The 13,445-nt window shown below is 37.1% G+C and overlaps 1 protein-coding gene across 9 annotated transcripts in view; it reads left to right on the top strand.

The window, feature by feature from the left end:
* Nucleotides 1-13,445, top strand: part of MARK1 (microtubule affinity regulating kinase 1) — a 56,840-nt gene that overhangs the window by 26,329 nt on the left and 17,066 nt on the right. For 8 of the 9 annotated variants that reach the window (XM_064414127.1, XM_064414128.1, XM_064414130.1 and 5 more), the window contains exons 4-9: nucleotides 3,290-3,338; nucleotides 4,452-4,517; nucleotides 5,468-5,538; nucleotides 6,622-6,678; nucleotides 10,366-10,602; nucleotides 10,692-10,811. In XM_064414127.1, the coding sequence (XP_064270197.1) occupies nucleotides 3,290-3,338; nucleotides 4,452-4,517; nucleotides 5,468-5,538; nucleotides 6,622-6,678; nucleotides 10,366-10,602; nucleotides 10,692-10,811 (600 nt within the window). Of the gene's footprint in view, nucleotides 1-3,289; nucleotides 3,339-3,759; nucleotides 3,892-4,451; nucleotides 4,518-5,467; nucleotides 5,539-6,621; nucleotides 6,679-10,365; nucleotides 10,603-10,691; nucleotides 10,812-13,445 lie in introns of those variants that run through there. The other variant, XM_064414131.1, reaches the window with a different exon arrangement.

The following is a 13,445-nucleotide window of genomic DNA, read 5'->3' as shown; positions in this document are numbered from 1 at the left end:
CTTGTGCTGACTTAGCTTTTTCCACGGTCATTCCACGGTAATTTGTTTCCAAATGTAAGTATTTTGGTTTTGTCATAACACAGATTTGTATCAAAATAGCTGGTCTATTTTTCGTGTTTGCTACATGAAAATTTTGTCTTCTACTTGCTTCACCAGGGGTGTTTCTGAAACAGCATTCTGTTACTCTTCTGCAAACTGCCAGTGGAGCAGAAGATGCTTTTTTTTTCATAAATAGGTTTAATTAGGAAATGGTTATTTCAGATATGCCCCTTCTAGGGGTCAGCAAGCTTTTTATTCTTTACACATGTTTGGAACCTCTAACTTAAATTTCTTCTGTTGTTGAGAAAAGCAGAACAGAAGTAGTGTGGAAGATTTGGAACAATTTCAATGTGTTACCTATTGGGAGCTGGGCTCCTTTTGCCACATCCCTTCTCAGTAACAGTTTAGAAAGTAGAGCAGCTTTCAAGCACATTTTTCAAAGACAAAGCCTTGGTTAACTGAATATTTTCAGTTTGTAGTAACTTTAAAAAGTAAATCTTAAACATAGGTATCAATCTGGCAGCAAGTAGAAATGTTATTAATGGTCTTTGCTTTCTAGAGTTTGTGCCTTGGAAAATTAAGCTGGAAGCACGGGAAACAGTTTTTCAAGTGTTGTTGCTTTTTCCTAACTACAAATTTTAGAAACAGAGTACAGTGCTGTCTGTCTCTTTCTATAAGTGATGCTTTTGAGCCTGCAGCACCTTTCCAACAAGGAGATGCTTGTTCAAGCGGTAGCCTTTTTTAAGAATGAAGAGTGGTCCTGTAAATATGTGGTAGGGTAGTGAGAGATAAGTCAGGGATATTAGTCACTTATACCTTCTGATAGAGAAGGACACTGCTGCTCAGGAAAATACAGATGTGTCTGAATTCTGAAAATACTATTTTTTGTGAGTAAAATAGATCATAATCCTGCAGCAGATTGCCTTGTCCTCAGAGAACAAATATCACTGTTCTGTCCAGATTTTTGTAAGTTTAACAAACTTGTCTTTGTAGGAAATAACTGTGGTCTTTTTGCTTAAATACCTCTATATGCAAAGAGGTGTATCCTGAGTGTTATTGAGGGGTGTAGTGGCTATTGTTTAAAGGTGTTTATATTTGTAAATGCATGACTTTTGGCATTGCAGGTGTTAATGGCTGGCATGCTTCTGCATGGGGAAAGCATGGGGGAGGAGATTTATGTCAAAGTAGTGCTTCATGTCATGCAGAGTTGCAATATAAAATGATGTCCTCAAATACTGTTACGGCTTTTATTCAGAAATGCTTGTGGAACAGAATTTCTTGTTGCTGTAAAATCAATTTGAATCAATTTGAACCTAACCAATTAGAGTCTTGAACCAATTAGTAAACTTCTAAATCTTGTGAGAATATTAAATAGAATAATGCACATCTTTTTTTTTTTTCCCAATTCCCATGTACTTTACATTAGCTATAAAAATGTCAGGGTTGAAATTATTTTCTATAAAAGTCTCATTTTAATCCAGTTTATGAAGGTATGAAGGCTCACTGCTGTACCTCTTACACCAGCATTAAGTTATGATATATATGTCATAGACCAGTCTTAAGTTATGAAATATCTTTCCAATCTTTAGGAGAGGAACTGATTTTCCACCTACCTGCTTAGAAGCTCTTCTGATGCTGTACCATCCATTGTTAGATTTGTTAGCTTCTGATTAGTTTATGTTGATTTAGCTGAGAAATTTGTTCTTGTGCAACAAATTCCAGTACTCAGAAAAACAGCAAATTCACAATGAACATCCTGGTGTGATGATTTTCCTTAACAATGGCTGATTTTATGAGGAAAAGAAATTTGCTGTAGTTAATTCTGGTGCATAACATTACGTACCCTTGTTTTGTGTTTTGGACATCAGCAAACTGTGTCTGTTCATATTTGCTCAGAGAAATGCTTTTGTAGTCTTTGCTTCCCTCTGAAATTGTTTTAAAGGCAGTTATAAGGCAAATGCATAGTAACTAGTGTGAAATACTTACATAATGCAAGTATACATCTGTAATATTATTACTTGAGCTGTAGCAATCGTACTGTATCAAAAGCCGAGTGTCAATAAGACACTCTGTAGTCTTAACTTGTAGAATTAATGCAGAATTTTAGAAACATAAAATATCCTAAAGTGCTACTCTTTGGGGGACTGTTCAGTTTCTGCCTTGCATCACTGTACCCTTTTGCAATGGTTGTATCTGATCAAATGGGACTAATTTTGAAAGTCGATGGTGAGATGTCTCTGCAACATGAGAGGAACAAAACAGCAACAACACAATGTGTTGAGCCCAATTTCTCTCTAAGGAGGACTGTAAGATGTTTCTAAAGATGTTTCCAAAATGTCGAAGCATTACATTGAAGAGTGAGCATTTCTTCATTTATTTCAGCATCCTGCGTTAGTGCAGTAAGGGACCAAAGAGTATGCAGCACATTAAATAGGGACTATGCTGTTCAATTAAACAGCACAAGCCAACCTGAAGTACATAGCACAAACTATGCAGGCATTTTTGATTTCTTTTCATTTGCCTTCTTTCATTTGAGCCCCTAGGTTAATCTTGATGCACCTCTAATTAATAAAGCCGTGAATGGTAGAAATTTAAGATGAATAACCTCTTGTTTCTGTTTTTTTAAAAAAAAAATCTGTGTGAAGTATATATACTGAGGGCTTTAAGTTTGTCCAGTTGTTTATAATTATGTGATTCTGCGTCATACAGCAGACTTTCAGTAAGGATAAATCTTCAGGACTAGGGGGGAGAGAGGGGACATCACTGCTGCTTGTGACCCGTGTAAAATTTGGTAGTTTTGGGAAAAGCAAACTTGCCTGCTTCCAGAGACAGTTAATGGTCCTGAATTGGCCTGCTTCATCTCTGTGGAGCAGCAGGACTTGGAGGATGTCAGAATTCCTGGTAGTTTGTTCCATTTGAACATCTAATGAAAGAGTGAATACTTGTGTGAATAATCTGTAGTGTTTGGTCAATGTGGAACTCCAGAAAGGGCTGTGCAACTTAGTGTGTCTGTTTGCATAATGCTTAAAAATTAGTCTGGTTTTGGTATGTAGTTGTTTGTAGTCATTATTTTAATGCATATGATGTAGATTGTTTTCTGGAGTTCACTGCACTATATTTGTCTATATTTTATGTTAATGCTACTTTCTGTGGCCTTTTCTGTCTTTTTCTTGCCGTTTAAAATTGCATATCTTGTGTGATTTTTCCCTAATAAACACATTCTGAGGAAATTGTCCTGCTTCCTTGACAGTTGTTCCGAGAAGTACGAATAATGAAGATTCTGAATCATCCCAATATTGGTAGGAACCCTGCATTTCTGCAGACTTTTTTTCTATTATACTGTTTACATTTTACTCTATTTGGCTGTGTTTCAATGTACTGCTGTTAAGCTTTTTTTTTTAACTAATAGGGACAGTAAGCATCCAGTTAATGCTTCATTGTCTCCCCTCTTTATTGACTCTGTTTGCATCAAGAATTTTGCTCAGAGGAGGTCAACTGCTCAGTCCAGGAAAGCCTTAAAAAGAGTAGATGTGAACTCTCCAGTCTATCAAGTACCCCAATTCCCCTCTTCTATTGAAATTGTTCTTGAGACCCAAAAGCATGCGTTTCTTAGGTGAGAGTAGCAGAACTCCATTAGTTCAGTCTAGGAAAGGCTCCTGCTGACTGATATTTCCAGAAAATTAGAATTACCAAGTATGTAATTTTCCCTTTCTGCTTTAGTTCTTTCACCTACCCCACAGCTTCAGGGCCCTACTTTGTGATGACAATTCTTCTGGCTGAGGAGGGCTGGACAGTCTTGTTCCAGAGACAGTTAATGGTCCTGAATTGGCCAGAGGGCTTGTTGCATACAAGGTATGGATGAGGTGTACAAGTTATTACATGCTAGGCACTCCCTTCTCATCCCTTGAATTGTTTGTTGCTTTTTCAGCATTCATAGCTTCTGCCGTTTTTTGTTTTCTTGGGCGTGGTGGTGGGGGTGTGTTTGTTTTAAATGAGTGGTTATATTGCAATCTGAGGAAAGTCAGACTTAACATTTCTGGTATCCACTTGGTTTTTAGTTGGTTAGAATCTTGGATTTCTGACTGTGAGCAGTTTGCTAGCAAAACAGGGGAGGTTTGTATGATCTTAAGTCTGTGTCAAACTAAACACTAATTTCAGCATGAATTTACTTGTACAGTGTGCATAAACTTCTGAGAAAATTGTGAATTAATATGCTTTATTATCAACTGTGATTTAGAAATTAATTTTTGGTCTTTTTCCCTCAAGAGAATGCTAACCTAAAGGATATACAGTTTCTGTATGATGTAGTGTTATCACTGGCCATAAATTATACTCATTCCATGAGTATAATTGCTTGTTTGTGCTGTGCTTTTACTTCTGGCTGCAATCTCTCTCATTCATTTTTCTTGCAGTAAAATTATTTGAAGTTATTGAGACTGAAAAGACGTTGTATTTGGTAATGGAATATGCCAGTGGGGGTAAGTGGATTCTGAAATGTGCGTTAAGGATAAACTGAAATGCCAGTTACATGCCTAAAAACACTTTAAGGATTTAATGGGTTTATTTCAATCTGGCCTTCAGAGCAGTCCCAGCAGACCTCTGAGGGCAGTATTTCTTGATTCTGTTAAGCAGCCTCTTAGGTTTGTGCTCGAGGGTAGTTCCCATTCTGAGGTTCCTGCTGCAATATCAGGAGACAATCTGGCACTGATTCTGGCAAAAACTCTTGACTCCTATTTATCCACTATATTTAGGCAAGCACTGGTGCCTCGTTTTATCATACAAATGTGTGCCAAAGCACTTGAAGAGGCAGATCCGGGGATGGGAATCAGTAACACAGGAAGGGGAAGCAGCAGGCTCATAGTGAGAGGGATAGTGAGTGCCTGCTTGAGAAGCTGCTTAGCATCTGAATGGGAAATGTTTGAATGTGGGAAGAGAATCCAGCACAGTGCCAGTGACCAGCTAGGAAAGGCTGCTGTGAGACAGTGCAAAGATGAGGATCTGAAAGGCATTTGAGCAGCTTTATTAGGAAAAGAATACGTGGGAATAAACAGAAATCATATAAATAGCGTTAAGTGAAGCCACTAGAGATATGCAAAACAAATCTGGTGCATAAGTTGCCTGATTCACAATGTGTCTTATGCACATTATGACTATTTTTCATGACTGATTTTGTTTGTTTCACCGTGGTTAAGTTATTTTAAAAATTGAAGAAGTCCTAGTATGAAGGGTTCCATTTTTACTTCTTAGTTATTATTTGTCTGAATAAAATCCAATGCTAAAAATCAGAAGGAATTTTTCTTGGTTGCTTCTATTTATTTTCCCTTCAAAAAGTGGAGCACTGTGGGGTCTGTGTTATTTTCAAGCATGTTTTGATTGTGTGTGATAGTAAAAAAAAGAAATACTGATGTTATGTCCTTGTCATGCTCAGGAGAAGTGTTTGACTACCTAGTTGCACATGGAAGAATGAAAGAAAAAGAGGCTCGTTCAAAATTCAGGCAGGTATGAAATTAGTGTGTCCATTCTTTTTTTTTGTTGTTGTTGTTGTTTCTATTTATGTTGCTTTCAGATAGACATGAGCGTGACCAAACTTCTTTTACTTAACCAAAAATTGTTTTGATAATGTTTATTAAAGCTGCAGTGGGAAAAATTCCCAGAAGAGAAAAATGTTTGCTTCTTCTATACTGTCTAAAAATAGTAAAATTGTTTTACATTTTTTTAGTCAGTGTTCCTAAGAGTCACCTTTTTTCACTCACTTGAGGTTTAAATACTTTTCTGAATATTTTAGAATTTTACAGCTGTTCTATCTAGAGATGTTGATATGATGACATGTCATGTCACACTGTTTTTTTTTGCATTCACTTGAGGTTTAAATCCTTTTCTGAATATTTTAGAATTTTACAGCTGTTCTATCTAGAGATGTTGTTATGATGACATGTCATGTCACTGTTTTGTATGAAGGCTATTCTATAATAGGCTTTTGTATTCTTATTACACACTTTCTCATCTTAATCCGTTTCTTACTCTGGTTTTAGTGATTGTTTTGGAAAAACTTTAATCAGATAAATATATCAAGTTTGGTATTTTTCAGAATTAAGTTATATAATTAATGTAAAGAACCTGCTCTTAACTTGCTGTTTCAGACTTCTTCTTTGTTGTATATGTGAAAATGTTGAATGCATTGTTCTGCTAGGGATGAATTGCAAAGATATGCAGTTGATATTTTAGAACATAAAATCTCAGCTGATGTATCTGGCTACTGTCTTGAAAGCTGGATTAATTTCTTTCAGTAGTTATTGCTGTTGGGTGATTTGCATTTTAAAAATATGATTCTCCAGTTATCTTGAGTGGTATGCATAAAACTTCTTTTTAGTAGGAAAATGAGCTGTTTATAGGGACTTTCTAGTTTTACTATTTAAGCTTTAATGAAAGAAACTTAGATGAATATTTTTTAAGGTAAACACTTTATTTATTGATTTCTTACATTCTAGTGGATCATATCAGGAAACAAAATTACTAAATTATATGCAAAAATTTATAGTGAAGTTGAAATAAAATATTTCACTGATCATCTTGGTGTTTCAGATTGTATCTGCTGTACAGTATTGTCATCAGAAATGCATAGTTCATCGTGATCTTAAGGTAGGTTGTTACTTCTTTTCTTTTTGCTGCCTATCATACAGACTTAATTTCATTCTATATATTACTCCTTGCCGCTGCCTGTGAATGCCTCAAACATGTGAATGAAGGAACTATCACTTGTATTTCATGCTCAATTTCCTGAATCACAAAAATAATGTAGCTTGCCTCTTGGTACAGGGAAGAGACAAGAATAGAACGTGTGTTACTTTCATTCCAGTTTTGGCTTTAAGAAAAATACATGCTCTCCAAAGAATTATACCTTCTGTCATGCTGGTATCTACACAGTGAAGCTGCAGAAGATCAGTTGATATCAGCCATCACTACTTAGTTAAAATATTTCCAGTTAATTGCAAGGATATATAAGACAGTCTTTCCTTAGTGATTTATAAGAAATACATTAAGTTTTTAATCTCTCTGAGTTTCTGTTTTATATTCTAGTGTTTAATTTGGGCAGGAAAATCAATTAAAGGTAAACAGAAATTGATTTTTTAAAAATCCTTTTTAGTAATGTATCTGTGTAAACCACCAGACCATATTAAGATTTCAGCAAATGCAGGTACAACCTAAGCCTTGCCTGAAGTTGTCCATGCCGAGTTTAGGTATCATGGGACTTGGACATCATCCTCACCCACTTAAAAACTGTCTTGTGCTGTTGCTTTGATTTGAACATTTACAAGGAAAACACTGGTGTTGGCTCTTTCTTACTAATGTATCTGGATACTTGTGAAAAGCTGAGGTTGAATTATTCCTAAGGGTTTTTCTTCACCAGTATCTTTTGTCTTATCTTATAGTGCACTGCAGCACCCTTTCAACCTCATTCTTACAAATCCCTTCCCTGATACCTGTCAATCTCCTGACTCCTGCATGTGCACATGAGGATGGATAATATATAAGTACATCCTTTTCTGCTGAGTTGTCCCTGCCCCAGGAGCGTTTTAATCTGATGGTGGAGGTGCCTGCCCAGCACTCTGAAGTCAGAATGCATGGAAGGAAAAAAGGGTTGGATCTCACTGAAATCTTGATTTAAAAAAATTCCTCTATATGTTGCCTGATGGTTTGGAGCCTGTGAATGTTTGTTCAAGCTCCCTGGAGATCATTGCAGCCACTTTTGTTGAGCTTTGCAGAAGGCTGCATCCAGGGACCTCTTGGTGAGCCGGGACAAGCCCTTCACTGGTTCTCTGGATTGGCTGGGAGTAGGGAGCCAGCCACCTCCTCATGCTTATCTAGCTATGGCTCCTTCAACCCAGCTATGTGACTGAATCTTGCCTCATTAACCCCTGCAGTTACTCGGCATCCTGCATCTTACTCTTCCTCCCAGAGCCCCTTAGAGCCTCCACCTCCCTTCCATTCCTTAGTTCCACAGCACACACAGCTCACAGGCTGTGCTCTCAAGCCTATGCAAAACAGCTTTGCAGCATTCACACAGGAACTACCTGCCATGCGGAGTCTGCTGCTGATCTCCTTCCTGTTTGCAAGGCAGCCAGGCAGGCTCCAAAATAACTTTTGATTTTTTTCTGTGTCTTCTCTTTGCTGGAGTTAAGCTAGACTCATTTGAAAAGTTCAAAGTAAAGTGTGATTGAGAGCCAGTCAGCCTAGCTGATGCAAAATACATTTTCCAAAGGCAAAAAGGCTGAATGTGTGGCTTTGAGGAGGTGTTCTTGCTTCATCTCTTCTTTCTAAGTGATATGACATCTCTGTCTCATTTAAAACTCTTCTCATGGAGCTGCAGAGAAGGAAAAGCAGCTTTAAAGTGGTGTCTGCCTTCCATCTGCTTCTGTTGACTCTCTGCAGTATCAGCACTTTGAGCAATTGATATTGCAGCACAAGACAGAGGTCTAGCACCACTTTGGATATTTTTGATAAGACTTTTTGGTTTTTATAACAGGGTAAACTCTACTATTTACAAGTTTTTTTCAGACTAAACTGGAGAGATGTGTAAGAAAATATGCAAGTTTGTCCAGGTTATTCTGGTTGAAAAATTGTCTCCTTTTTACTTTGTAATTATAAACAACTTATTTAGAAAGGGCTGTAACCAATTCCAGCTTTACTCATCCTGTGATACATAGAACTTATCTTTTCAGGTCATAGTTTTTGCTCTGAACATGTAATCAACAAGAGCATCGTCTTTCTATTTGGTATATTAAAAAGGTCTTTTGGTGTTTTTGTTTGAAGTTAGGAACCTGAAAGCATGGGGCACTTGGGTAGCAGAGTACTCTTGAACTAGGAGGACTGTTGTAATCACAGAGCTGCTGCACTGACAGTACTGTTTTCACCACAAGGAAAATGAAGTCTTTGTGAAGTTGTGTAGAAAGCTGTCAAATTTGGAAAACAGCTCTGTGAGTCTGTCTGCAGGCACATCAGCTGGAACCAGCTGGGATTACATGTCATGACTTGGAAAAATAAAATATTCTCCAGGACAGAGTTTGTAAAAGTGGTCTGTATTTTACTCCTGATAAAGGCTAAATTCTGTTGTGCAGCTATTGGCTTGATATACTGGTAGTTAATTGTCTGCTATTCTGTTCACGAGTGTAAGCAAAATTATTAAAAATAAGCTCAAATAAAGTCAGACAAAGTCATGTTTACCCTTTTGATCAAATCTGCTGACAATTAGATTGCTGCTTCTCTGATTGTGAGCTGAAACATTTCTGGGCTCAATTCTGAGCACAGCATCTGATGAGAGATGTTTCTTCGCTGTAAAGCTGTTGTTTGGTAATAAGGTAAACCTTCTACTCTGGTTAACATCTGGCCTCCTGTTGAAAAAGTATGATTTGTGCTCTACTTGGTGCCGTCTTGTGTTGCTGGCACGCAGATTAGGAGCTGAGACCCAGTTAGATAAATAAACATTGTGCAGTTCTGCTGCAGTCCTTGCCCAACATCTTTGCATTTTGAGAAATCACTTTATTCCCCCAATAATATACTAGTATTTCTGTAACTTCACCCTTTTAATCTTCTTACTACCTGTGATGCTAAATATAAGATACTGTTTACTGACTCTCCAGGTACCTGTACACTTTGCATCTATGTATATGTGATGCATGGCATTCAAATGATTGCTGCAGAGCCATTAATCTTAGATGTACAGAATACATTCTGTGTGAAAACAATTAAATACTTGAATGCTGACACCTTGGTGTTGCTGTTGCTGAAGCAAACACTAATAATAAAAGGAGAGGAATTTTTGGTACAGAATGCTAAAGTACAGCATGTAGCTTGAAGTGTTTCATCTTACAAGCAGAAGATATCTTCTTAAGTCTTGAATTCCTTCTAGCATTTACTCTGCCATAACGGTAGATGATGTCTAGATTAGGTTTACTCTCCTTGGCATCAGAAATTTGCATGAACCTGTCAAAAGCTTCAACTGCTATTCTGAGATGTCTAGACTTCACTCTAAAACTGAGTTATTTCTTCCAGAATATAAAATGTTCATAGTTGATTCACTAGCTGACTTTTAAGTTTGTTTAGCTGCTTTTAATAGTTATATTTTCTTGAGTAAACATTCCTGATTTTATGTCCTTGTAACATGTATGGGGAATTAGTTTCTTTTATTCTGCAAGAAAGGGGCAGATGGTGAGCCGTTTTAGAAACATCATTTTTCTATTTATTGATAAATTATATATTGCACTATATATATATTTATACTTAATCTGATATAAAAATTGTCCTCTTCCTCTTTTATTTTCCTCTTAGGCAGAAAACCTTCTACTTGATTCAGATATGAACATTAAAATTGCAGACTTTGGCTTTAGTAACGAGTTCACAGTTGGTAATAAACTGGACACATTTTGTGGCAGCCCGCCTTACGCCGCTCCTGAACTTTTCCAAGGAAAGAAATATGATGGCCCTGAAGTGGATGTGTGGAGCCTTGGGGTGATTTTGTACACACTAGTGAGCGGATCACTGCCATTTGATGGTCAGAATCTAAAGGTACAGTTACAGTATGAAAGCTTGGCTTCTGCTGGCTTTAAATCTTCTGTGTCATCAGGAGCTCATCTTTTAAAACTCGGATTTTACAGGAACTGAGGGAACGAGTACTGAGGGGGAAGTACCGCATTCCATTCTATATGTCCACAGACTGTGAAAATCTACTGAAGAAGCTACTAGTACTGAATCCAATAAAACGAGGCAGCTTGGAAGTAAGTAATTTTGTCTTGGAAAAAAGGGGGCTCAGCTTAAGAAAGAATAAAATACATACCACAGTTGCTTGAGAATTCTTAATTTTTCAGGATAGATACTTGCTTTAAGGGCCCAAAAGTCTTGTTAAAAAAGAAAAAGAGGAAATGTCCCAGAAACAGTTGCAGCTTGAAAATAGAAAGTGTTAATCAACAAAAATATAACCTTAATTGCAGCTGACTAACAACTAAAATAAGAGCATTCCAAAGTGTGAACTGTTCCCACTTGTTTCAGTCAGATAATAGTGCTAGTTCAAAATCTGTGGAAAGCAGGACAAGATTGTAAATATCTTCCAGGAGTTTTTCAGAAAAACAAGACTAGCAGCAGGCAGTACCATAACCTTTTTCATGACTTCTTAAAAAGGATAGATGGAAGAAGAATAATTAGCTGAGGGAAAAGAGTGTGAAGTTTGTTTTAGTGCTGTAATACATGTAAACACTAAGAACTCTGTGAATGGTAAGCTAATGATGGTTAGTTATTTCTGTTCGAGCCTTTCTTCTCCCTCTTTTGGTAGTTTTGTTTCTGAGTAGCTGGGAAATTTATATATATAATAATTCCTGCTGTGTCCCTTGGGTAAAGTCTGTTTTGGGGATTTCTAATGAGTTATGATTGTTGTTAGTAAATTAGGTTTTCTTTTCATGTGATGTGGAAAATATCTGTGCACAACTTGTAAGATGTCTAAAAGCTTCAGTGTTTTTTAAGGGGCTGTTTTGTTCAAGATTGATATACTTGGATAATACTTGCTGCATAGCTGATATTTAACAAATAATTGGTGTAGAGTTCACTCTAAAAGCTGCCTGGTTCTATTGTATGAATTCTTTAACAGGAAGGGATTTTTTAAATAACGTCTTGCCATAGAGATGAAAGTAGAGCAGAAGATAGATAGAAGACTTTTAAAATAGTATTGGCATGAGTTAATAATTAGTGACTTTTGTTTCATCTTTCTACTCATGTGCAGCAGTTGATGTGTTCCAGAGAATAAATCCTATTTAAGCAGCTTTTTGTTTGTAGTGGCATGACTTATGCTTCCTGGCATGGGGGCTACCTGTGCAAGGAAGCATGCGCTCACTGAGTTTTGTCTGCATGCAGCTCATTCTGAGCTGATCCTGGTTTATGGCTTTTTATAAATAGTTTTAAGTTGAATAAAATCTGTGCTGGAGAGAATAGTGAATTGTGGCTTCTGCTTTACTGATATGTGCTCATTATGTTCTGTGATTACTGAAGGATTACGTCTCAAGGACATAATGGTAAGAGTGTAGTCACTTCAAAGATCACAGTTTACCTGTGTCATGTTTAGGTTTTAGGGAAATAGTTTTTTTCTTTTATTGGATTTTCTTCTGGATTTTCAGCAGTTTCTCTTCAAATCTAATTTCACTTTCATTCTAGGTATTGTAGTGTTACCCAGTTTTTGTAAAATTCCTTCCTGGCCCTGGGGAGAGGCATTGGGTAGCAGCCTCTCTGAAAGGACAAGGCAGTCACATTGTGTGGAATAGAGCGAGTAAATGTCATGTGTGACCAAGCGTCTTGAGCCAGTTCCAAAATACTGACCTTGATCAGTATGCTAACCTGAGGGGGAGAGAGGCATCACAGCCTTTCTTTTTCAAAGGAATATTCCTGAAATCACATTTGCTGAATTGAAAAGTGTAGTGTGTGGTTTGGAAAGAAATTTCTGTCTGAACACTTCTAAAAATACATGTTTAGAATGAAGGTATAAATTTGTTGGAAGTTTCTAAAAGTGGAAAAACAATGTCATCTTAGGTGCGAGGGGGATTTTTTTGTGCTTTGCCTTTTGATTATTCACTCAGTCCCAGCTGTACAGCTTCTCAATTCCCATGCATGTTTTTGGCAGACCATCCAAAAGGATGTTTCTCAGTGACATCAGCATCAAAACTGAGATGCACACAGGACCAGCACCATATGGGTTAGGTTTAGCACTTGTCCTCTGGTAAGGACCAGGCAAATCTTTATTAAAATGCTTCCTCTGGACTTTTTCATGGTTGTAGCCATGAAGAAACATTTTCAAAACAAGAGAATGTTGTTATAAACCAGTAAGTCTTCCCAGGAAATGATGGGAAAAATGTACTGTCAGAAAATATTTCTTAACTGTCAGGTTTTCAACAAATTCCTCTTTCCCTCTGCCCCAGTCTGTAATTATTTTGCATAGTGTTGCTCTGAAATTTCTCCAGAGCAGATATATGCTTACAGAGTGTGATAAAGCAAAATAATTTTGACACAGACAGGACTTGAGCCAGACCAGATTTTTATTAGATAGCTTTCCTGAAAATCGAGGGGAAATTCATCAATAATATCTAGTTGGTTGAAATTTAGTTTGGATTTATGTTTAATCGAGTCAGATTTCTAAATATTCTCACCAAGTCTGCTGCTCTTTAATCAGCTGACTGAAAGCCTGGCAGAATTTACACAAATGTAGTATTGATCCTGGAATTGGATTGTTTGTGTCACTTCAAAATGCTTAATTGTAAGAGCCTGTTTAAGAGTTGTACATTAACTCAGTGTGCCTCTGAGGTCAGGTGTTTAAAAGACAGAAGCAAGCAGAAATGTAGATGGAAACAGAGAGCAGATTACATTGAACTCTA

The sequence above is a fragment of the Passer domesticus genome, chromosome 3, assembly GCF_036417665.1.
Source record: "Passer domesticus isolate bPasDom1 chromosome 3, bPasDom1.hap1, whole genome shotgun sequence".
NCBI lineage: Eukaryota > Metazoa > Chordata > Aves > Passeriformes > Passeridae > Passer > Passer domesticus.
This window is presented reverse-complemented; position numbering and strand designations above follow the sequence as displayed.